The 26,570-nt window shown below is 37.5% G+C and overlaps 1 protein-coding gene across 3 annotated transcripts in view; it reads left to right on the plus strand.

Annotated features, from left to right (window-relative positions):
- LOC143038004 (Na(+)/citrate cotransporter-like) overlaps positions 1-26,570 on the plus strand; it is a 105,143-nt gene that overhangs the window by 65,366 nt on the left and 13,207 nt on the right. For all 3 annotated transcript variants that reach the window (XM_076206820.1, XM_076206823.1, XM_076206821.1), the window contains exons 4-10: positions 4,757-4,887; positions 5,511-5,650; positions 6,831-7,004; positions 23,916-24,035; positions 24,190-24,399; positions 24,700-24,794; positions 24,921-25,046. In XM_076206820.1, coding sequence (XP_076062935.1) covers positions 4,757-4,887; positions 5,511-5,650; positions 6,831-7,004; positions 23,916-24,035; positions 24,190-24,399; positions 24,700-24,794; positions 24,921-25,046 — 996 coding nt within the window. The remainder of the gene's footprint in view (positions 1-4,756; positions 4,888-5,510; positions 5,651-6,830; positions 7,005-23,915; positions 24,036-24,189; positions 24,400-24,699; positions 24,795-24,920; positions 25,047-26,570) is intronic.

Genomic DNA, 26,570 nt, shown 5'->3' on the forward strand with positions numbered 1-26,570 from the left:
TATCCCATATTTGTTCGTATGTCAAATTTGAGAGTGTAGGTGCCATTTTTGTCGCTGGTCTTTGAATTGTTTCTAAATTCCTTTTTTTTTTTTTTTTTTTTTTTTTTTCGTGGTGCCCATGGTGTCGCAGCATACTCCAATTTAGGTCTTATCAGTGCAGTCACTATTTCCTTTACCATTTCTTCATCCATGTAGTCAAAGGCCACTTTCTTGATTTTAATAAGTTGTAACCTAGTTGTATTTTACGGTAGGGGAGCTATGCTTGTGGTGTCCCGTCTTCATATCTCATTTTGTTTAGACTATAAACACACCACATTTTCATCTCACTTGTTCCAAACATCTGTTACCCTGTGGGGATAGCTGTTCTTTTTCAGGTCTCATCTATAACTGTCTTTCTTGATTTTTTTTCCGTGTCCTCTTGTATCTCTACTATCCCATTTTATTAGATCCTCTCTATTAATAGTTTCTATGCCTTTCATAATTCTATAAATAGTTATCAAGTCTCCTCTCTCTCTTCTTTGCTCCAATGTCTGTAGCTCAAGTTTTGCTAGTCTCTCTTCATATGATAGTTCTGAGAGTATTGGTGCCAATTTCATAATCGCTCTTTGTATTCTTTCAATTTTTGTTATATATTTTTTGTACTTAGTGACCACATCATAGCTGCATACTCCAATCTTGGTCTTATCAAAGTGACTAGTATTTTCCTCACCATTTCTTCGTCCAGGTATGTAAATGCCACTTTGATTGTTCTTATTAAATTATAAGTCTCTCTAAAAATTTTGTTTACATGTTTTGCAGGGGACATATTTTTCATAATAATGACTCCCAGGTCCTTCTCATTTTCTACTTTTTTTAATTTCTTCCTCTCCCAATTTAAATGATCCCACTATTATTTTTTTGCTTCTTCCAAATTCCATTATACTACACTTTTTGATATTGAATTCCATCTCTCACTTCCTACTTCATTCCCATGATTTATCGAGATCACTCTGCAGTGACTCACAATCTTTTATAGTGTTGACTTTTTTCAACAGTCTTGCATCGTCCACAAAGAAGCTCATATAACTTTCAATTCCTTTATCCATATCATTAATATATATAGCAAACATTATTGGGGCCAGAACTGTTCCTTGTGGAACTCCACTAATCACTTCATCCCAATTAGAGTGTTTGTCTCTTATCACCACTCTCATTTTTCTTTCATGCAAGAAGTCTTCCATCCACTTCATCAGTTTCCCTGTATTCCTCCTGCAGTTTCTAATTTCTTTAGCAATTTCTTATGTGGCACCTTATCAAAAGCTTTTTTCAGATATAGAAATGCACAATCACCCGCATCCAATTCTCTCTTGTATTACATCTGTTAGCCTTGAATAGAAAAACATTATGTTTGTGACGCATGATTGTCCTTGTCTAAATCCAAATTGCCTTGGATTTAGTATGTTGTTTTTTTTCCAAATGCTTTACCCATCTAATTTTGATCATTCCTTCACAAATTTTAGCCATCGTACTTGTAAGAAAGACTGGTCTATAGTTAGTAGGGTTTTCTTTGTTTCTCCCCTTATATATTGGTACTATATTTGCTCTTTTCCAATCTTCTGGAACTTTTCCTTCTTTCAATGAACTGCTTATTAGACTATGTATTTTGTCTGTTAGTTCATTCCTGCATTCTCTCAAAATCCAGTTTGCCATTTTATCTGGTCCATGCGATTTTCTGACATTGAGATTACTCAGGTGATTCATTATTTCATTCCTTTTTACTTCTATCTCTTTCATAGGGGGGACTTTCTCCTCCCATTCAATATCTCTAAGTTGTATGTTCTCCCTCGTAAACACCGATTCGAAAAGCTTGTTCATAATTTCTGCCATTTCTATTTCCTCTGTGTGTTCAACTCCTCCTTGTCTTTTAGTATCCAGTTTGCAATCCCATCCAGGCCGTGCAATTTACTGACCTCCAGGTTCACTATTTGGTCCATTATTTCTTTTCGTGTTACTATTATTTCTCCCATGGGGGGATCTCACTTCATTCCCTTCATCCCAATGCTGTATATTTTGTCTAGTGAACACTGACTTGAAATGTCACAACTTTGGCGTTGTGACACACTGCCTAGTATTTCCCATTTTCTTTCATCTCTTTTCAGCCCTTCAGCTATTACTTTTCCCTCGTTCTATGAAATCGCTAGAAGTCTTAAGGCCTCTAGTAACTATTTCTTGGTATTTTCCCTCCCCTTCTTCCCAGCAACTGTTGTGTGTTTAGCACTAATTGGTTACAGTGCCTTGCCAAGCTTAAGTATCTTCTATTTACTCAGGACCCCCCTCGTCTTCCAAGATGTCTTTGTATGCTCATGATCAAAGTCATCACAGATGTTATAATGTTAAGACTGAAATGTCTCAACTTCTAATTTAGTTTAACTGATTCACCCTATTACAAATTTGTATCCTTTTACTTTGTGATTAGGATTGGTATATTCTACCTATGTATTACTATTTGATTTTGTTTTGCAATTGTTTTGATTGGAAGGTCCTCTGCGTTTTATACCCCCACCTGCGCTCTTGCCACTTCTCATCTAAGTTTTAATTAGGCTAGTTAGGATCATGTGTCCCTTTCTCTTAACTAATAACTACCTCACAAGACTATTAGAAATGCCTCAACTCCTGCCCAGACATTGCGTCGCATTCCTCTCGCAATTTAACAATTTGAAAAGTGTCCACCGAAAAACAGTGCACTGGGTCTCATACTTAGTGCCAGTAGTATCACGTCCTCGCAGTAGGCAGTAGGCACGCCACACTCTCCAAGAGAATACATCTGAGGACTTCGCTTTTTCAAAAGTGAATAAATCAACATGAACATATTATTCTTATCGTTGGCCATTGCCAATCACGTTACAGTGACTCGTGTTTAGAGTGTTCCGGAAACTTACTAAAACAAGAAATGTGCTTTGTGACATGCCCAGAAATGTGTTTCGTGATGTGCCCTGAATTGTGCTTCATGATGTGCTCCGAAATCAGAATCTACAAATTCAGTCGGGTTCATTGCCAAACCCACTCCAGTGGTTCAATACATGGATCTTATGTGTTCAGGAAGACAGACTTATAGACAGTGTATGAAGCGAAGAGATCGATGAAATCAGGGAAATGAAATCCTTGGGCGTGATTCCCCTCCCCTACCACATGTTCAGTGCTATCGACTAAGGACAGGTATGGTTCCTGCCGCCCCTATGTGACGCATGGATCTACGAATACCAACAGCATCTTGTTCAACTGAGGGCATCTACTCATTTGAAGACATCCCCAGTCAGTGCACTATTATAGGAGAGAATAATCAGAGGTATTATCTTTATATTTAGCTAGGTCTGAGAGCACGCAGGGCTAGCCAGGTAGGAAGTGTCCAACCAAATACATATGTTGCATCTTGCCCAGTTAGTTGATAAGTGATTTACTGTGAAATAATTTTCATAAAATTGAAGATAAAACTTGGTGAATCTCGATTGCATGCCACTGATTGTGAAGATATTTTGAATCATAATAGAATCAGTGTAGTAAGTTCTGTTTAATTAGCCTAGGACTGTGATTTACATGAGTTTGCTCCCCCCTTTTGAGAAACATTTCTCTGGTCCTTCAAAATTACACTCTCGGCTTGAAGGGAACGTGCGTGGTCCTGGCCGGCGTCCCAAATTTCCTGAACTTTGGCTCCTAACTGCAGCTATCCCCCTTCGCCAATTTCCCAGTGTATGAGAATTCTCATGCCCCTCAACCACCCACTCCTCCTTCCACTGTCCAGGGATTTCAGGACATGAAGTGTTTGCTCATGACTTCAGCCATTTCTATATCTTCTCTGTATTTCATATTCCTTTGGTTCAATTTTACTATTTCCTGTTTATTTTTTACTTTACTGTGGATGTATTTACCTAGTTGTATTTACCTACTTGTATTCTACAGGAAGGGGAGCTATGCTCTTGGTGTGTGTGCATGTATATGGTCATTCAAATCAACTAATTCAAAGGGATGTAGACAAACTAGACTACTGGACCAATAGTCTTGATGAAACTTAAAGAATTAAGTTATCGTAGTTACCCAAGGGCGACTACAAGTGATTTAGTAAAGCTTTAAACAAAATTGAGGATGAAAAGTATCTTGTCATATCAGTGATGTCCCTAAAGAGATTTAGGGACCAAACAGAAACTGCAAAATCGAAGTATGGGTGGATTAGCAGTCTATATAATTAGTTGATGGTGGTCAGAAGATCATGCTACCAATACCAGTTTCCTATTTGCTTTCTCTGAAGTAGAAATATAGTACTTACAAGTTTTAAAGGTATTGGTAGATTGGAAAAGATACAGCAGTGAGACACAAAATTCCTACCAAATGTAAAAGATAAATAATACAAAAACCACTTAAAATATTTTAACCTAATCTTACTAAAAAAATGAGATTCATAGGAGGGGGTAGTACAAGTTTATATGATTTCACAAGGAAGTAATTATACAGAAACAGTAATTTCACATTAATACTAATTGGGCAAGCAATAATGGCTTCAAACTGTCAAGACATAGATTTAAGTTAATATGTAGAAACAATTTCACCAGCTGCACTGTCAATGAATGTAATAAGCTTCCACCCCAGGTGATTGAATATAGTTCAGCATATTATGGACTGAAAGGACCTCTGCCGGCATGCTTTATCATTGTAACTCATTGCAACAAGTAGAACAAGGCAAAGAACTGGTGAGGTAGTTTGTTTAAACATTTCCTCTCCTCAGGTCAAAGTCCACGGAGGCTGATGGCAGGCTTTATGATGACCACCATGTTCCTATCTATGTGGATCAGCAACACTGCCACCACTGCCATGATGACACCAATTGTCAGTGCTATTCTTGCTGAGCTTTACAAGGTATGCAAGTCTCTAGTTACCTCTTGATCATTGCACACCTCGGAAATTATTAGAATAATAGTCTGAGCTGAGCGCCCAGCACATGACCCAAGTTGTTCTAGTAAGAAGGAGAATCTTCAATTTTGGTGCTTATTCTCTGCCCTCCCAAAAATATTTAATTATCCTTACCTGGAGGCCCTTGTCATTTTGGCTTCTTTCTTTCATTGTACCAGCTTCTCAGTTTCTATTTTTTATTTACATATTTCAGTTTGTTAGTGGCACAATGACCTCCAACAGAAATGTTTAAAGATATCAGGAGGAAAACAGTCATCAGTTGGCAACTGTCTTTTAGTGAAAATGTGGTGAAAATACAATCAAAGCTATTAAAATGATACCATAGGTTCAGTCTGAAGACTGAGTATAAGTCTGTACATGTTGAGAAGCTGTGAAAGTTGACAGCAGGGGACTCTCTAACATCCATCTTGCAGGTCCACCTTGTGCAGGAAACCATTATTGGTCCTTTCTATCTTAATAGCAGAGAAGGTCATCATGACATCTGTAGACACTGGTTTAGCATGTCACAGTTGAGAGTTTTGTGATTTGTATATTATTGTATAATGACCCCCAACATATTTTGCATACAGGGCCGTGAGTCAGATGGCAGTGTTGAAATGGGGACTGTGACAGACACGGAGAAAACAGATAAAGCTGAACAGGCTGTAGATGACAAGAGGGTGGCACCCCACGGCCAGAGTCGATTGGACCTAGTGGCACCAGAAGATAGGTGGGTGGTTGTTAACAATAGAATATTAGACTCTCCATCTTGGACTTCAAATTCTGAATTACTTTCTGCTGCCTGTGCATTATGCTTGATTCCTATCATAAAGCTTACCTTCCTACCGCTCATTGCTACATTAGAAATAGTCAACATATCCATTCCTCTACATAACCTTGATTCTAGATGGAATTTCCACTTTTTCCTTGTTACCATTGGAGTTAAAGGTTGTAGCCTGAAGCAGTACTTTTAATATGCAATGCTAAGGGCAAGTTCATCTGTAAATCTATGCTATTAACCTGAAGTGTTTCTATAGCCTTAAAGCTTCATGCCTAATTTCAGTGACTAAGTCATCAATAGTATCTTTCAACACTAATTTTCTGTTCTACTACTGCTATTTATTCCAGTTTGTGTCACAGCTTCTTTCCAGCTTGTGAAAGTCCTTTATCCCAGTCATTGGGAACCTTAGGTTCCATCAGACCATTGCCATATAATGGTATAATACATGCGTGTATGTGTACAAAGGTCATAAACAAAAAGTATCAGTCTGAATGTGAACACAACATCCTGCTGCTGGCTAAACATCATCAATGGTATGTCTTGGGGGTTTGTTTAGATAGCACATGCTTTTAATTAAATGGTACTAAGATCCTGCACCTTTATTTTATTTATTTATTTTCTTATGTATCATAAATAGAAAGATTATGAAACATCTCTCACCTTATGGTTCGTAATTGTTAATATGTCTTCCAAAAAAGATGTTCTACTGGAAAACTTTTAATGTTTGTCTAACTTTTGGTCATCTTTAGGGGAATTTGGTTAGACCTATGCTGTTGCACTAGCCATATCAAAGGAATTGTGATAGGCTGGTACCAATCTTTGAATTCAGAGCTACCTTTGTACAGTAATTATCCCCCTCTCTGCTCCTTAATGTCTGATCTCAATTGACCACTTGAAATGAAAATATGCCAATGGCCTGAAAGGACTGGCCCTGTTCTGTGCTCATGAAACCATAGCTAAATGATAGGCCTGGATTGACTGCACTCATCACATGGGAGTCTATTTGAATTTCCAGTTTATTTTTCAGGCTGAATTTGCTATACTCACAATATCTGCACATACAGTCAAGTGTTATAGAGCAAATACTTCTGTTCTGTATACCAGATTTTATTTTTTCCTCATCCCACAGCGTCCATGAGACACCAGGTGAAGTAAAAGATGTTACCACTAACCCTCCTGATGATGAGTCACGCAGGCTACGGGATATGTGTTTCCTTGGGACAGCTTATGCTGCCAACTTGGGGGGTACTGGGTCCCTCACAGGAACTGGACCTAATCTTGTACTCAAAGGAGTCTTACAAAAGTAAGTTATTTTGTTAGTTACTTATATGTAGGATATCTATTTTCATACCTTTGCACAATTTTTGTGCCATTCCCTAACTAGGTCAAGGTTCCTAGCTTCTTTCTGATAGGTTTGTCTATTCCAGGTGAGTGCGACTTTCCTTTGCCAAAGATGAAAAGATCAGCATATGTATGTATATATGTATATATATATGTATGTATATATTTTACTAATCTTTCTTCACTCTTTCTCTCCATGTGTTCAAACCATCCCAATACTCTTTCATCCACCCTATCTCCCAACTCCCTTTCCACCCCCATTCTCCTCCTCACCTCCTCATTTTTCACTTTTTCTAGCCTAGTAGCACCTATCATACTTCTCAGACACCTCATCTCAAACACATTCAAACTCCTTCTCCCTTCCTCTCTTACGTTCCATGTTTCTGCCCCGTACAGTACTGTTGGCACAATCACTCCTTCATACAATCTCCTCTTAGCATCCATTCCCAAATGTCTATTTCTCACTACACTTTTTAATTCACCAAGGCATTTACTCGCTTCTCTCAATCTACATTCTACTTCCACCTCCACTCCTCCCTTTCCTACCACATTCGCACCCAAGTATCTAAAACTATCCACTTCCTCCAGTCGCTCTCCCTTAATACTCACTTCCAATCTACTGCCACTTTCTTCCCTTGTACATCTCATCACCTTACTTTTACCCACATTTAACTTCAGCTTTCTTCTATCACACACTCTCCCAAACTCTGTCACCAACTTCCTCAATCCCTCCTCCGATCCTGCCACAAGCACAGTGTCATCCGCAAACAACAGCTGGCTCACCTCCCACTTTTCTCCATTTTCTTTAACCATCTCCAATCCCTGACCCACTACCCTTGCCTTTACCTCTCGCACTACCCCATCCATGTATAAGTTGAACAGCCAGGGCGCCATAACGCATCCCTGACGAAGTCCCACCTTCACCTCGAACCACTCACTCTCTCCATTTCTAATCCTGACACATGCTCTACAACTCTCATAAAACTCCTGACAGCTCTTAAAAGCTTTACTCCTATCCCATATATCTGCAATACCTCCCACAGTGCCTTCCTGTCTACCCTGTCTGACCTTTTCCAAATCCATAAAAGCCCAAAAAACATCCTTACCGTTTCCTATAGCTTTCTCACATATCTGTCTTATCACAAAGATCTGATCTACACAACCCCTACCTGTCCTAAACCCACACTGTTCCTCACCAATTACTCCTTATGTTCCTCTCCTAATCCTCTCAATCAAGATCCTTCCATAAGCCTTCCCAACTACACTTAACATGATCCATCACTCCATCTGTTTTGTGGACACAAGTGGCACAACCAAAATTCTCCTCCCTACCACAGATAACACAACAGAAATCCAATCCATTCGAATCCGCACAGGCAACAAATCAACACTGACAATAGTTAACATGTACATTCCCCCACAATCATCCCCCACAGTTCCAAACACCTTCAGGCCTCAATTTAGCCAACTAGCCTCAATCCCCAACCTGATCATGGGTGGTGACTTCAACGCCAAGTCGTCTGCCTGGTATGTCGACAACCCTGACACAGACAGAGGGCTTGATACACAGACTCAGTTTGACACATTGACTATCATGAACAACACACATAATCATACACATATCCCACACTAAGCCCTCTACACTCCCTCCTCTCCTGATATCACCTTCTGCTCCCCCTGCCTAACCCCAATAACATCATGGAGAGTGGTCGGAACCCTTGGTTCTGACCACCTTCCAATCATCATCACCACCAAAACAAGATGCACCCCAGCTGGCCACAGACACACTTACACCAATTACAAGAGAGCTAACTGGGAAGCTTTTACTAAAGAGACAGAGCAACATTTTGAAACACTTAACAGTACACCAATCACAAACATAAACAATGCTGTGCACACTTTTAATACAATCATACAAAACGCAGACAAGAGATACATCCCTAGAGGCAACAGAAAATCACACAACCCCAACTTCACACCAGAAATCCAAGACCTCATCAGACAACGTGACACACTTAAACACGATACCCCCACACCTATCCCTCAAAACATAGCAGACCATATACAAACACTAAACACTGTGATTGCTAATAAAATACACGAACAAAAAACACAAAGTTGGCAAAACTTTATCAATGCACTTGATCACAAAACAAACACCAGCAAATTGTACAAAACACTCAACAGCATTACACTATCCAACAGTAACACTACACGCTCTCACGCAGCAATAATCACAACAACAGATAATCTACCCTCAAACAGACAACAAGCAAACGCACTCATACGTCATTTTGCACAGACAAGTCATCTCACTTCTCACCCTGACGACTGACGCACCATTCGACGTAAGAAAGACTTCCCCACAGACTCAGACTATACACCCTTCATAGACAGTCAGACAAAACTCATAATACATAATCTCAAGCACTCATCTGCCTGTGGCCCTGATAACATAAGCAACATCCACCTAAAACACATTGGACCACAAGGTATACACGCACTCACAAACATTGCAAACTACAGCTATTCACACAACACTATACCTGACATCTGGAAGCATGGTAAAATAATCACCATTCCAAAACCGAACAAAGACCCAACAATCCCAACATCGCACCGCCCAATCACACTTCTCTGCACCCCCTCTGAAGTCATTGAACGCCTAATACTTCAACTTGTCACACCACATATTCCCCTTGCTGACTCACAACACGGTTTTAGGCCACTACACTCCACAAACACACTTCTGATAAACCTCACACAAAGAATTTTAGATGGCATCAATTCAGATAGACCCCACCACAGAACACTTTTCACAACATTAGACATTAGTAAAGCTTTTGATGCTATCCCCCGCCACAACCTAACAAATAAAATATATAACACAGACATGCACAATAACACCAAAAGATGGCTGGCCAATTATCTGGCAGGTAGGAATGCTTATGTGTCATATAATGGCCAATCATCACACATCAGAAACATTAAGAATGGAGTACCACAGGGCTCAGTTCTATCCCCCACACTATTTAATCTATACATGCATGACTTACCCACACCAGACAACTCAGAAATACAAATCTCTTCCTACGCAGACGACATAACAATCACATGCACACATCATAACACAGACAAAGCTGCAGAAATAATCCAGCCATACCTTGATACACTCAACACATGGTTCATCACAAACAGACTCAAAATAGCTCCAACTAAATCTACAGCAACACTTCTCACCAACTAGACAATAGAACACAAATACATACCTCATCACCTACATCAACAACACTCTAATACCACACACAAACACACCGAAAATTCTTGGTGTAACATACGATACATCCATGTCTTTCAAACAACACATCACAAACATAAAAAACAAATGCACACCTAGACTTAACACACTTAAGTCAATCACTGGAATGACATTTGGACAAAACAAAGAAACTAATATAACAATATACAAACAATGCATACGCTCAGTGTTGAATTATGCGAGTCCTGCATGGGCTCCTAATCTCAGTGAGACACACCACAACACCCTTCAAATCATACAAAACAAAGCCCTAAAAACAATTACAGGCTGCACAAATACAACACCAACAGACCATTTACACCATGAAACAAAAGTCCTCAAAGTCAAGGACCACCTCGACATGAGAGGCACACAAACACTTAACGCAGCCACCACAAACACATCACACCCACTACACTACATAGCAGAACACCCACACACACCAAGAAACATTAAAACAACACCCAAAGACCTTTATTACACACAGATACTCTCTTCTCTTCCTCCACAACCACCAAATACCAGCCTCCGGAAACATATTCATAATCATATCACTCACCGCTCCATTAACACACTGAAAGACAACACACTGCTGCATGCCAGACACCCTGATATCCACCCTTCTGAATCCTCTCTCCCACGAAAGGACAGAGTCCACTTGGCCAGACTGCGGTGCGGCCACCACCCAGCACTTCTAAGCTACCAGAAGAGGCTGGATGACCGCATTGTGAACAGCTGCCCAGGATGTAACACTTCACCCCATACCATACAACACATAATGGAAGACTGCATTATACACAATCATGCACGCAAACAACACAACATACACTCTATAGAGGATTTGTGGGAAAACCCAGTTTCGGCTGTAGCATTCCTTGGGGAGATGGGACTGCTCGGACAGACAGTCTAGGTAATGACAACAACAACAACAACAACTACACTTAATAAGCTAATCCCTCTGAAACTACTACACTCACATTTGTCCCCTTTTCCCTTGTAAAGTGGAACTATACAGACACTCCTCCAGTCCTCTGGCACTCTATGCTCTCTTAGAAAAAGATTAAATAACCTCACCAACCAGTCCACCATCACTGTACCTCCTTTTTTCAGAAATTCTGCATGACATCCATCCAGACCAGGTGCCTTACCTGCTCTCATCATCTTAACAATTGCCTTCCCTTCATTTTTCCATATTTCTCTTCCATTTTCCTCGCTCATCACTGTTATTTTCTTTGCATTTCCCACTGGAACTACCTTTCCCTCCCTTTCCTCCTTCACATTTAGCAACTCCCTAAAATATTCTGCCCATCTTCCTCTTACTGCCTTTTCTTCCATTGTCATCTTTCCATCTGCACCTTTTATCTTTTCTTCTCTACTTCATTCACATTGCTTCCTCTTCCACTCTTAATTTCTTTTCAAAACATCTTTTTATTACTTTCAAAATTTTCTGCCATACTCTTACCCCATTTCACATCTGCTCTCCTCTTTGCCTCCTTTATCTTATGCTTTACTTCACTTCTCTTTTCTTTGTACCTCTCATATGATTCCCGCATCCTATTTTGTAACCAAACTGTGAAAGCTCGCATTTTCTCTTCTACAACCTTCTTTGCTTCCTCATCCCACCACTCACTACCCTTCCTTCTATTTCCTCCTGTCCTCCTTGTTCCACACACCATCTTTACACACCTTGTGACTCCCTCCTTGAACTATCCCCACTCCTCCTCCACTCCTAGTTCTACTCTATCCTTCACTCCCTCCTACTTTTCTCTCAGCTTCTTCTTATACTCCTTCTCCTTTTCTTTCTCATTTAAGCAATTCACTCTAAGCATCTCTTTCTCCATCTATTCTCCAATCTCAACTTACCTTCCACCAGAAAATTATCCGATATCCCACCACTCTCTCCCGTTAGAACATGTAAATCCTTAACTCTCCCTATTTTACTCCTATTTACCACTACATAGTCCATTAATGCTCTATCTACCAATCTTTCATCCACCACCCTCTCCCATGTGTACTTATGCTTCACTTTCTTCCTAAACACTGTATTTGCTATCATCAACTCTTTTCTAGACACATCTCCACCATCAACTCTCCACTATGATTCTTTCCTGGAACTCCACACTTCCCAACCACTCCGTCTATTGGTTCATTTCCTACCCTAACATTAAGGTCTCCCAATACCACTACATTGACGTTTCTCCCCAATCCTATGCACTCATTTAAATCTATTCAAGAAGCCTACCTTTCTTCTACACTCTTCTCACTGCCAGGCCCATATGCACTTACAAAAACCCATATCTCCTTTCCCAGTTTCACCTCCATCCACATTAATCTTGAAGAAACCTCCTTCCACTCCACTACATGCTTACCTATGTATTCACTTACTAATATAGCCACCCCTTCTCTACATCGTCCTCTCTTCACTCATGAGAACCTCCAATCTACACTCCCAAACTCACACCCCTGCCTCTCAACTTAGTTTCACTCAACACCAACACATCCATCTTTCTTCTAACAAACATAATGCCTATCTTTTCCCTTTTATTCTCATCTGTACCACATCCACGCACATTAAAAGACCCAAACCTTAGGGTGCTGGTTGGAAAACTCCTAGACTCTTATGCCTTTACTTTTTTAGAAATGTCCCCTCTGAGGCTACAGGGATAAGAATGCGTAGTCCTAATCCCCATCCCATTTTAGTTACCTCTTACAATTCAAGTGGGAGGACTTGGCGCCAGTATTCTTTCCCCCCACCACAGGGGAAATACATACATACATATATATATATATATATTATATATATACATATATATTATATATATATATATGTATATATATATATATATATATATATATATATATTTATAAGTAATTATTTACTTATATATATACATATATATATAATATATATATATGTATGTATATATATATATATATATATATATGTATGTATGTATGTATATACGTATGTATGTATATATATATATGTTATATATATATGTGTTTATATATATATATATATATATATATATATATATATATATATATATATATACATTATATATATACATATATATATATTATATATATATATTGTATATATACATATATATATATATATATATATATGTATGTGTATATATATACAAACAAATATATACACAAAAAAATATATATATATATATATATATATATTTATGTGTATATATATGTATTTATATATATATATAAATTATATATATAGGACAATATATATATATATATATATATATATATATATATATATAATATATATATATATATATATAATATATATATATATATATATATATACAGTGGCCGCGAAAAGTTTGGGCACGTAATTAACGAGACACAAATGTAAACACTTGTGACATTTAAATAATCATTTAAAGACCTATAAATGGCTTATTACATACCTTATTTACCAAGCGATTTTCCTTTAAGCCTTATGACCTTCTCCAAACGTGCCGGGATGCATCTTGCCAGGTTTTGTACGTGTTGAGGAATAATATTATCCCAAATATCCTGTATTTCTGTTTTTAGCTTAGCTACAGTGGAGACGTCACGATCTTGAAGCTGTTTTTTAATTATATGCCATACGTGCTCAATGGGATTTAGGTCTGGAGAATTTCCAGGCCATTTTTTGAAGTAATCAGCACCATAGTCTTCTAACCATTGGGTAACAGACCGAGCTGTGTGAGCAGGAGCTCCGTCCTGCATAAATCAACTAGCATTGCACTTTTCAAAACTTTCAGGCAGGTTATCACACAAGAACTCGAAATAAGTGTGCTGATTTACACTCTCATTTTGTGCAAGAAACACTAAATTGCCAACTCCACCAAATGCAAAGCATCCCCACACCATAACACTTGCAGCATGTTTCACCACTTTAGCTGTATAGCGAGGGTCATTAGGGTCAGACCCCCTGGGGCACCTCACACGCTTCAACCTGCAGCCCGACGACACCACAAACGTTGACTCATCACTCCACAATACTCGTTCCCAGTCTTCTAAGGACCAGTCCTTATATTTCTTGCAAAATGCTATGCGATCACGTATGTTTTTTGCACTTAGGAGGGGAAGAACTTTAGCACAGCAACTACGGTATTGTAAATCTTTGGCTAAATGATCAGAAATACATCTTACAGACACATCATGCAGCAGTGCAGGGTAATTTTCTTTCAGTTTTTGAGCTGTGAGCGTTGGATCTTTATCTAACTGCCTCCTAATAACCGTAGAAGTACAATTTGATATCTTCCTTGGCTGACCAGAGCGATGCTTTGGAGTAGGAATGATGTCACTTCCTCCGTCTCGAAATTTCTTGGTCCACTTTTGCACTTGACGCACTCCAATTCCCACACGAGTAGCAATATCTTTACACTTATAACCCTCCTTATAGAGGGTTATGATTGTAACAACTGTGTCTCTTTCCAGCTCTTTACCACTTCCCATTACGGAGATATCAAGGCACAAAAACAGAGACCACCGCAAAAAAAAAAGACTACTCCCCGTGAGAGATGTTTAGAAACTGACTCCACGTGACATGGAGTGCGCCTAAACAGAGTTGCCAAGTAGTGTGTATTGTCTCGGCTAAATACGGGTACAAACGCTAGCATTGAAAAATAGCAAAAAGTTTGGGCGGAAAGTTGTATTTTTCGCATGTTTTGAGTTTAGCTGAAAGTTTGGGCACCTATAATTTTGCGCCCAAACTTTTCGCGGCCACTGTATATATATATATATATATATATATATATATATATATATATATATATATATATATATGTATATATATGTATATATATATATATATGTATATATATATATGTTGTGTGTGTATATATATATATATATGTAAATATATATGTATACAGTATATATATATGTATATATGTCTGTTGAGGAAGGACGGGAGAGGACAGAAGACAGGGGTGAATGGAGAATGGTTGTATATGGATGATGTTGTGATTGCATGAGGTGGGGTGAGGTAGTATGTGTGAGCAAATTTTGACGCAGCCCGAAGGGATTTCTCCCCGTCCTCTCCTTTTATGTAATGGGGGGACGGAGAGGGGGGGGTCGCTGATTTAATGAAGCGGCTTTGCTGTGGATGTGCTGTGTCTTGCGACACTGCTTCTGACCCAGGGCAGTGGACAAGGTGCAGGGAAGACCCGTCATTCAGGAGGTGCTCAGATGGGAGGGAGGGTGGAAGGGTGTGGAGTGTATTCAGGGATGGAATGGGTGGGAATGATTTTATGCCTTTTTCTTTTTGGCTACCTCCCTGGTAAGGGGGAAAAAGCCTTGGTATATGTATGTATGTATATATATATATATAAATATATATATATATATATATACATACATACAGACATATACCACAAAATCCATCCCCCATCCTGGTTTCACCCTCACTCACACTAACCTTAAAGACACTTCCCTCCACTCTCACATGCATTTTCCTGTCTCATCACTTACAAGCAGAATCACTCCTTCCTTCACCCACCCCCTCATTATTTCTGACACCCTCTTTACCACATTCCCAAACTCATATTTGCTCTTCAATTGAATTTCACTTCTTTCTCACACACTACCAATCTCTCATATGTACCACAACTACTGTATATTGAACAATCTAATTATTAGGATTCTGGTTGGAGTCCTCTTCTCAAACCCACTTATGCGTTGACCTTTTATAGGATGAGCACACAGAAAACATGATCACAAGCCACATAACTCAATCCCACTTAGTTGCCATTTACATTTTGCATGGGAAACATGCTGGCATAACTTCCCCCCCCACACACACACACACTTCAACGAACGGATGGCATAGATGATGTTCTGAAGAAAATTGAAGTTTCGTGGATCCCAAAGCAAAGAGAAGTGCCTATTGTATTTGCAGGGTGGGGGGGAAATTGCTCGTGGGATAGTGGGAAAGTAGGGAAAGAGGAGAAGGGGAGGGATTGCTGGGGGAAATGGAAGGAAATAAGGAAGGAGAAGACTTGGCCCAGGCAGACAGGCGAAAGGTAAACAAACGGCCCCCCGACCAGCTGAGTGACGATGAAATGTCTAATAAAAATGTAAAGATTAGAAGTATAGATAAGAGCAATACAGTAGAAAGTGATGAGAATATTTTCCAGGGATTTAAAGAGGGTGGGGGGACACAACCCCCCCCCCGGGAAAAGATGATCGAGGACTTGGAGCGTAGGTTCGGTCATGTTAACAACTAGAGAAGAACTAGAGAAGGCGAACAAAAACTTAACCAAAGAAATAGAAGACCTAAAAAGACAGTTAAAAGAAGTAAAAAGGGAGAATGAAGAGTTAAAGATGAATAATAAAGAAAACAGAGAGGGATGGAAGGCAATTCAAGAAAACAGTAAAGATGCATTTACTGACATAATTAAACAGTAAATGAGAGAACAAACTGAAGACTCAGTTATTAAAGTGATGAGACAGAAGGAGAATATAGTAAGAAACTTAGCTGATAAAAAGAAATGTATAATTATATTAGGAATGGAAGAGAAACATAACCCAGATAGAAGCACAAGAACCAGTGAGGAAAATGAAAAAGTAAGCAGTTTACTAAAATTAGTTCAGGAAGATGGACCAGAAATTATTAAGGAAATTTAGGAAAAATTCAGGCTCGGAAAGTGTAGTACAGATAAGACCAGACCAATTACGATTAAATTCAGGTCACAAACGACGGCAGAGAATATCATATCCAAAACAGGGAAACTAGCAACAAGTGAACAATATAAAAAGGTATGGATAAAAAGGGAAATGAATAAAGAGGAAAGAGAGGAAGAAAAGCAGAAAAGACTTGAAGCTAAGAAAAAAACGAGAGCAGAACGGAGTCAGAGAAAGAGAGATTCTATTGGAGAGTAGTGAATATGAAACTAAGACAGTTCGACATACAAGAGAAAAACAAAAGGGAAACAGAGAACACAATGGAAGTGACAGAAAACTAAGAGTGTCTTACACAAATATAGATGGATTAATAACAGGATTGAATGAGCTGAATGATTATTTGAAAGAAAAAGAACCGGACATAATGGGAATTGTAGAAACAAAATTAAAAGGCCCACTACCACCCAACAGTGTAGGACATAATGCATATAATTATTGGATTAAAAACAGAGAGAAAAAGCAAGGGGGTGGAGTTATGTTCCTGACTAAGAAGGATATAAATGTGAGGGGTGTCATATATGGAAAGAATACAGTAGAGATGATTATGATAGAAGTGGAAGACAGAGATAAGAAGAGCAGAAAATTTGTGATAAATTATGTGCCTCTGAAAACAGCCTCATGGGAGGAGAGTGAACATAAAAGTATGTTAGAGGACACAAAGATAACATTAAATAAAATAATGGAAGATGGAGGAAGAATAGTTATGATGGGCGACTTTAATTGCAAAGAAATCTGCTGGGAAGAAATGACAGTAAAGGGTGGAGACGGCTCATGGGGAAACGCTCTACTTGAGATGATTACTGACCATACAATGACACAATGGATACAGGAGAACAATAGGTATAGAAATGAAGAAGAACCATCGAGACTAGACTTAATAATTACATCTGAACCTAGAATAGTGGACAAGATTGAATATAAAACACCAATAAGTAAAAGTGACCACATATTGATTGAACTGGAACTTAATGAAGAAAAATATATGAAAAGAAATGAGCAATATAGAAAAGGAAGAATGATGTATGAAAAAACAAACTTTGATAAAATAAGAGAATTCTTTCAACAAGAAAACTGGGAAGAAATATACAAAGAAGAAACAAAAGTAGAAGAGAAATGGAATATTTTGACAAAAATTTACAAAAAAGGAGTGGAAAAGTATGTCCCAAGACAAAAACAAGAAAAAGAATATGTAAAATGCTGGTACAACAAAAGTTGTAGGGAGTTAAAGACAAAAGAGACAAAGCCTGGACCAGATGGAAAAAAGACAGAAGACCTGAAAATGGAAAATATATACCGGTTATAGAAATGAATATGTACAAATGTGCAGAGAGGAAAAGAGAAAATATGAAAAAGATGTCATAGAAAAGTGTAAAGATCAACCAAAACTATTCTACATATTTGTAAACAATAAACTGAAAAACAAACAAGACTTGGAGAAATTAAGACAAGGGGGAGTTGAATACACTAAGGAAATGGAAATGGCGGAAATTATGAACAAACATTTTAAATCAGTGTTTACAAGGGAGAACATACAACCTGAAGAGATTGAATGGAAAGAGAAAGTCCTCCCTATGAAAGAAATAGAAGTAACAAAGAATGAAATATTGACACACTTGAGTAATCTTGATGTCAGAAAATCGCATGGACCAGATGAAATAGCAAACTGTATTCTGAAAGAATGCAGGAATGAACTGACAGACAAAATACATAGCATACTAAACAGTTCCTTGAAAGAAGGCAAAGTTCCAGAAGATTGGAAAAAAGCAAATATAGTACCTATATATAAAGGAGGAAATAAAGAAGAACCTACAAACTATAGACCAGTCTCTATAACAAGTACAATAGCAAATATTTGTGAAAGAATTATCAAAAGTAGATGGGTAAAATATTTAGAAAAAAACAAAGTGTTAAATCCAAGGCAATTTGGATTCAGACAAGGACGATCATGCGTCACCAACTTAATATGTTTCTATTCAAGGCTAATAGATATAATACAAGAAAGAGATGGATGGGCGGACTGTGCATTTCTAGACCTAAAGAAAGCATTTGACAAAGTACCACATAAGAAGTTGCTTAAGAAATTAGAAACTGAAGGAGGAATACAGGGCAAACTACTAAATTGGATGGAAGACTTTTTGCAAGAAAGAAAAATGAGAGTAGTGATAAGAGACCAGCACTCAAAATGGGATAAAGTAATAAGCGGTGTTCTGCAGGGAACAGTACTGCCCCCAATAATGTTTGCTATATATATTAATGATATGGATGAAGGAATTGAAAGCTATATGAGCTTCTTTGCAGATGATGCAAAACTACTAAAAAGAGTGAAAACAGAAGAAGATTGTGAATCACTACAGAGAGATCTTTATAAAGTATAGGAATGGAGTAGGAAGTGGGAGATAGAGATCAATACATAAAAATGTATAATGGAATTTGGAAAAAGCAAAAACAGAATAACAGGATCATATAATTTGGGAGAAGAAGGAATAAAAAAAAGTAGAAAATGAGAAGGACCTGGGAGTCATTGTTATGAATTTAAAAATAGTTTAGATAAAATGAGATATGAAGACGGGACCCCACGAGCATAGCTCCCCTTCCCGTAAAATACAACTAGGTAAATACACTTCAACGAACGGACGGCTTAGAGGACGTTCTGAAGAAAAAGTTAAATTTCGTGGATCCCAAAGCAAAGGAAGTACCAATTGTATTTACAGGGTGGGGGGAAATTGCTCGTGGTGTAGTGGGAAAGTGAGGAAAAAGGAGAAGGGGAGGGATTACTGAGGAAAATGGAAGGAAATGAGGAAGGGGAGGACTTGACCCAGGCAGGCAGGCATCATGTAAACAAAAGGGGTCCTGACCAGCTGAGTGATGATGAAAGGTCTAACAAAAATGTAAAGATTAGAAACATAGATATGAGTAGCACAGTGGAAGGTGTGAATAATAATTTCCATGGATTTAATGAGGGGGGGATGGATACCAACCTCCCCCAACTAGCAAGACTCGAAGAAAAACTTGAACAAATGACTGAACATTGGGAGAGTAGATTTGATAGAATTTCAAAAATGGCTGAAAGGGTTGAAAGATTAGAAACACTAGAGAAAGCAAACAATAACTTAACTAAGGAAGTAGAGGAACTAAAAAGACAGTTAAAAGAAGTAAAAGAGGAGAATGAAGAATTAAAGAGGAATAATAAAGAAAACAAAGAGGCCATAGCTAAAGAAGCTATGAGTTGGAAGACAACCCAAGAAGACAATAAAGTGGCATTCACTGACATAATTAAACAGCAAATGAAAGAACAAACTGAAGACTCAATTATTAAAGTGATAAGACAAAAGGAGAATATAGTAAGAGATTTAGCAGATAAAAAGAAATGTATAATTATATTAGGAATGGAAGAGAAACACAACCCAGATAGAACCACAAGAATCAAGGAGGAAAATGAAAAAGTAAGCCGATTACTAGAATCAGTTCAGGAAGATGAGCCAGAAATAATGAAACAAATAGAAGAGAAATTCAGATTGGCAAATATAGTACAGACAAGACCAAACCAATTAAGATTAAATTCAGTTCACAAACGACGGCAGAGAATATCTTATCTAAAACAGGGAAACTAGCAACAAGTGAACAATATAAAAAGGTATGGATAAAAAGGGAAATGAATAAAGAGGAAAGAGAGGAAGAAATAAGGAAAAGACATGAAGCTAAGAGAAAAAACGAGACCAGAACGGAGACAGAAAAACAAGAATTCTACTGGAGAGTAGTGAATATGAAATTGAAGAAATGGAGCATAACAGAGAGAAACACAAAAGAAACAGATAATACAATGGAAATAACAGAAAGTTAAAAGTATCCTACACAAATATAGATGGATTAATAACAGGACTGAATGAACTGAACAAATATCTGAAAGAAAGAGATCCGGACATAATGGGAATTGTTGAAACAAAATTAAAAGGCCCACTACCACCCAACAGCATATGACACAATACATATAATTATTGGATTAGAAACAGAGAGATAAAACAAGGGGGTGGAGTTATGTTCCTGACTAAGAAGGATATAAGCGTGAAGAATGTCACATATGGGAACAATACAGTAGAGATGATTATGATACAAGTAGAAGATAGAGATAAGAAGAGCAGAAAATATGTAATAAACAATGTGCCCCCAAAAACAGCCTCGTGGGAAGAGAATGAACATAAAAGCATGTTAGAAGACACAAGAATAACACTAAACAAGATAATGGAAGATGGAGGAAGAATAGTTATGATGGGCGACTATAATTGCAAAGAAATCTGCTGGGAAGAGATGACTGTAAAGGGTGGAGAAAACTCATGGGGAAGTGTTCTACTTGAGATGATTACTGACCACACAATGACACAATGGATCCAAGAGAACACCAGGTATAGAAATGAAGAAGAACCATCGAGACTAGACCTAATATTCACATCAGAACCTGAAATAGTGGAAAAGATAGAATACCAGGCACCAATAAGCAAAAGTGACCACATATTGATAGAACTAGAACTAAATGAGAAAAAATACATAAAAAGAAATGAACAATATAGAAAAGGAAGATTGATGTATGAAAAAGCAAATTTTGATAAATTAAGAGAATTCTTCCAAAATGAAAACTGGGAAAGAATACACAAAGAAGATACAACAGTAGAAGAGAAATGGAATATTTTGACAAAAATCTATAAAAAGGGAGTAGAAAAGTATGTCCCAAGACAAAAACAGGAAAAAGAATATATAAAGTGCTGGTACAATAAAAGTTGTAGGGAGATAAAAGACAAAAGAGACAAAGCTTGGGCTAAATGGAAGAAAAACAAAAAAACAAGCGTGCAGAGAGGAAAAGAGAAAATATGAAAAAGATGTCATAGAAAAATGTAAAGATCAACCAAAACTATTCTACAGATTTGTAAACAACAAACTGAAAAACAAACAAGATTTGGAGAGTTACAAGGAAGAACATACAACCTGAAGAGATTGAATGGAAAGAGAAAGTCCCCCCTATGAAAGAAATAGAAGTAACAAAGAATGAAATATTAACACACTTGAGTAATCTTGATGTCAGAAAATTGCATGGACCAGATGAAATAGCAAACTGGATTTTGAAAGAATGCAGGAATGAACTGGCAGACATAATACATAGCATAATAAACAGTTCCTTGAAAGAAGGTAAAGTTCCAGAAGATTGGAAAAAAGCAAATATAGTACCTATATATAAAGGGGGAAATAAAGAAGACCCTAACAACTATAGGCCAGTCTCTCTAACAAGTACAATAGCAAAAATTTGTGAAAGAATTGTAAAAAATAGATGGGTAAAATATTTAGAAAAAAACAACATGCTAAATCCAAGACAATTTGGATTCAGACAAGGACGATCATGCGTCACCAATTTAATATGTTTCTATTCAAGGCTAATAGATATAATACAAGCAAGAGATGGATGGGCTGATTGCGCATTTCTAGACCTAAAAAAAGCTTTTGACAAAGCACCACATAAAAAATTGCTTAAGAAATTAGAAACTGAAGGAGGAATACAGGGCAAACTACTAAATTGGATGGAAGACTTTTTGCAAGAAAGAAAAATGAGAGTAGTGATAAGAGACCAACACTCAAACTGGGATGAAGTAATAAGCGGTGTTCCACAAGGAACGGTTCTGGCCCCAATAATGTTTGCTATACATATTAATGATATGGAGGAAGGAATTGAAAGCTATATGAGCTTCTTTGCAGATAATGCAAAACTATTGAAAAAAGTGAACACGGAAGAAGATTGTGAATCACTACAGAGAGATCTAAACAAAGTACAGGAATGGAGTAGGAAGTGGGAAATGGAGTTCAATACAAAGAAGTGTAGTATAATGGAATTTGGAAAAAGTAAAAACAGAATAACAGGATCATATAAATTGGGAAAAGAAGGAATAAAAAAAGTAGAATATGAAAAGGACCTGGGAGTCATTGTTATGAATAATATGTCACCTGAGAAACATATAAATAAGATTTTTGGAGAAACCTATAATTTAATAAGAACAATCAAAGTTGCATTTACATATCTGGATGAAGAAATGGTGAAGAAAATTCTAATCACCCTGATAAGACCAAGATTGGAATATGCAGCAACGATATGGTCACCAAGTACAAAAAAATGTATAAAAAAACTTGAAAGAATACAAAGAGCAATTACAAAATTGGCACCTACACTCACAAAACTATCATATGAAGAGAGACTAGAAAAACTTGAACTACAGACACTAGAGCAAAGAAGAGAGAGAGGAGATTTGATAACTATTTACAGAATCATGAAAGGCATAGAAATTACTGATAGAGAGAATCTGATAAAATGGGATGATAGAAATACAAGAGGACATGGAAAGAAAATCAAAAAGGACAGCTATAGAAGAGACCTGAAAAAGAACAGCTTTCCTCACAGGGTAATAGACAGTTGGAACAAGTTAGATGAGAAAGTGGTGTGTGCAAAAACAATACATGAATTTAAAAATAGTTTAGATAAAATGAGATATGAAAACGGGACACCACGAGCATAGCTCCCCTTCCCGTAAAATACAACTAGGTAAATACAACTAGGTAAATACACCACCACAAGGTGATCCAGAAAAGATCAAGTCATAGATGTATTGAAGGACAGATTCAAGGGAACAGCTTAAATGAGATGGTTTCAGTCTGAAAGGAGCATCATTCCTCTATGAGTAGAAATTCTAACTCTAACATAAACAAATAATGTGTAGCTCCAGTCCATAGGGGTGCCCTAAAACAGTCCATAAGGCATTGGCTCTATGTTACCATGCAGTCAATACCTCAACCATGTAGACTAATAATTTTCAATAATCTGTGTTTTTTACTCCTCAGTGCCTACGAAGGCAAAACAGGTCTCAATTTCACTACATGGATGGGCTTCAATGTGCCAGGAATGCTTATCTGTGTCCTCTTAGCCTGGCTGTGGCTTCAGTTTCTATACATTGGCTTTGGGTAAGGAACCAATGTGTTTTTAATGAGCTGTTCTGGGTTGGTATCAATTTTGAAATATAATTTCCAGTAACATGACCCATGTACTCATGGTTACATATTGACATCTCAAAATCTGGTTCCTTAAATACACCATTAATTATTATTCTCACAACAGCAAGAATTCCAAAATGGAGACTACTCCTGATAAGAAGAAGGCAATCAAGAAACTCATCCATAAGCAGTATTCATCTCTTGGACCAATGACTTTCCACGAGTGTGTAGTTTTGATGCTTTTCATTGCCCTTGTTCTTCTGTGGCTGTTCCGGTCCCCTGAATTTGTGGCTGGATGGGGCTCACTATTTGATGAGGCCTTTGATCACAAAGTGTATGTTTCACAAATTTTCACTCAGTTATGGAATATCATAATGGAATTAACTCATGAGGTGGGAATCGTTGGTGATGATAAAGAAATTATTGTATTGAATAGTCATTTTCAAAGTCTAACTGTACAGGCTATCCACTGGTTGAAAATATTGAAGTTTATTTGATGTCACATCACCTTCAGACCCAGGCAAGGTGATGTCACTCCAAAGTCCCACCTCCCTACACATTGACAGATTTTCCATACTTAATTTTACTTAATTTCCTGTGCTGTTACACTTATGTGTACCACTTTTTTTTCCAGTGAAGTGGATGATGCATCCCCAGTCATGCTGATTGTGTTTCTCTTGTTTGTCATCCCATCCAAACTAAACTTTTGGTGCTTCAGGGATTCAAATGGTAACCACCAGAGCATGTTACTTTTGTGAATCATTAGTGAGAACTAGGTCACAACAGATGTTCATGTAAAGAATAAAATGGATTGATTTGGCAACTTAGAACACTCACTACTGTTTTGGTTTTCAGATATGAGTGAGCCAGAATCTTCACCAGCTTGTTTGACCTGGCAGGTTGTACATGAGAAGATTCCATGGAAACTGGTCCTTCTTCTCGGGGGAGGCTTTGCCATGGCTAAAGGGGCTGAAGAGTCTGGTAAGCCACAATTATTTAGATGATATTAGGGAGAACTATCGTCTTTTCTATTAGCATGGGTCTGTTTCTGTGTCACTGGCTAACATAAAGAAAGGGGTAGTCAATAGTTGTAAAATCTCCTAATGTGAAAAATTATGAAAATAGTTAAAGTTAAAAGAGATTTCAAAGGCCCACTCCAAAGACAAAGTGCCAACCCCAAGAGGTGAGGATGTTGATAGGTTTTTAAAGATTGGCACAAAAAAGATATTCTTTCCAACATCTATCTCGTAGGATCATCATTAGCAGGTACTTTGTGTTGGTCCTCTAACCAGTACATGAATAGTGATGAGATAAATGAATACAGGGGTTGTGAATAGGGGAGCAAGGGTGGAGAAAATTGAGCAAGAATGGATGATAAACAGCATAGTGTATGTGTATGATTCTGTTCTATTTGTTGAGACACAGGAGGGCTTGGAAAAATTTATGAGTGAATTGGGTAAGGTGTATTATAGGAGAAAATTAAGTTATAACTCAAAAAGCAAGGTAATTTAACTAGTTGTATTTTATGGGAAGAGAGCTATGTTCGTAGTGACCCGTCTTTGTATCTTTCAGTATCAAATTTATTCTTAAATTCTTGTATAGATCTTGCATATACTGTTGCCTCATTGAATTTGTTCCAGATATCCACCACTCTGTGTGGGAAACTATTCTTTTTCAGATATCTTCTATAACTATCCTTTTTGAATTTCTTTTCATGTCTTCTTGTTTTTCTCTTATCCTACTTTAATAAATCATACCTGTCTAGGACTTCCATCCCTTTCATAATTCTATAAATGGTCATTAGATTTCCTCTTTCTCTTCTTTGTTCCAGGGTTGGTAGTTCCAGTTTGGACAATCTTTGTTCATATGTCAATTTAGAAAATATTGGTGCTATCTTTGTATGTTCTTTGAATTCTTTCTAATTTCTTTATATTCTTTTTAGTACTGGGTGTCCATAGTGCCACAGCATATTCCAATCTTGGTCTTATCAGTGTAACTAATATTTTCTTTACCATTTCCTAACCCAAGTAATCAAAGGCCACTTACATTGATCTTAGTAAATTGAAGTTTCTCCAATTATTTTGTTGATATGCTTGTCTGGTGACATGTCTTTGCTGATGATTATTCATAGGTCCCTTTCCGAACTAACTTTTTTTAACTTCCTTTGTACCAATTATATATTGCCCTGATATTCTATTTTTACTCTTTCCAAACTCCATTATACTACATTTATTTGATTTCTTGATGTTGAAGTTCACTTCCCACTTTTGACTCCATTCTCAGACTTATCCAGGTTTTTCTGTAGTGATTCACAGTCTTCATCTGTACTTACTTTCTTTAGTTGTTTTGTATCATCTGCAAAGAAGTTCATATAACATTCCACACCTTCATCCATGTCATTTATATATATATGGCAAACATTATCAGAGCCAATACAGAACCTTGTGGGACTCCACTTATCATTTCTTCTTAGGTCGAGTTTTTGTCTCTAAATACTATCCTCAT

This window comes from Oratosquilla oratoria, chromosome 23 (assembly GCF_046742065.1).
Source record: "Oratosquilla oratoria isolate Oo_2021 chromosome 23, ASM4674206v1, whole genome shotgun sequence".
NCBI classification, from domain to species: domain Eukaryota; kingdom Metazoa; phylum Arthropoda; class Malacostraca; order Stomatopoda; family Squillidae; genus Oratosquilla; species Oratosquilla oratoria.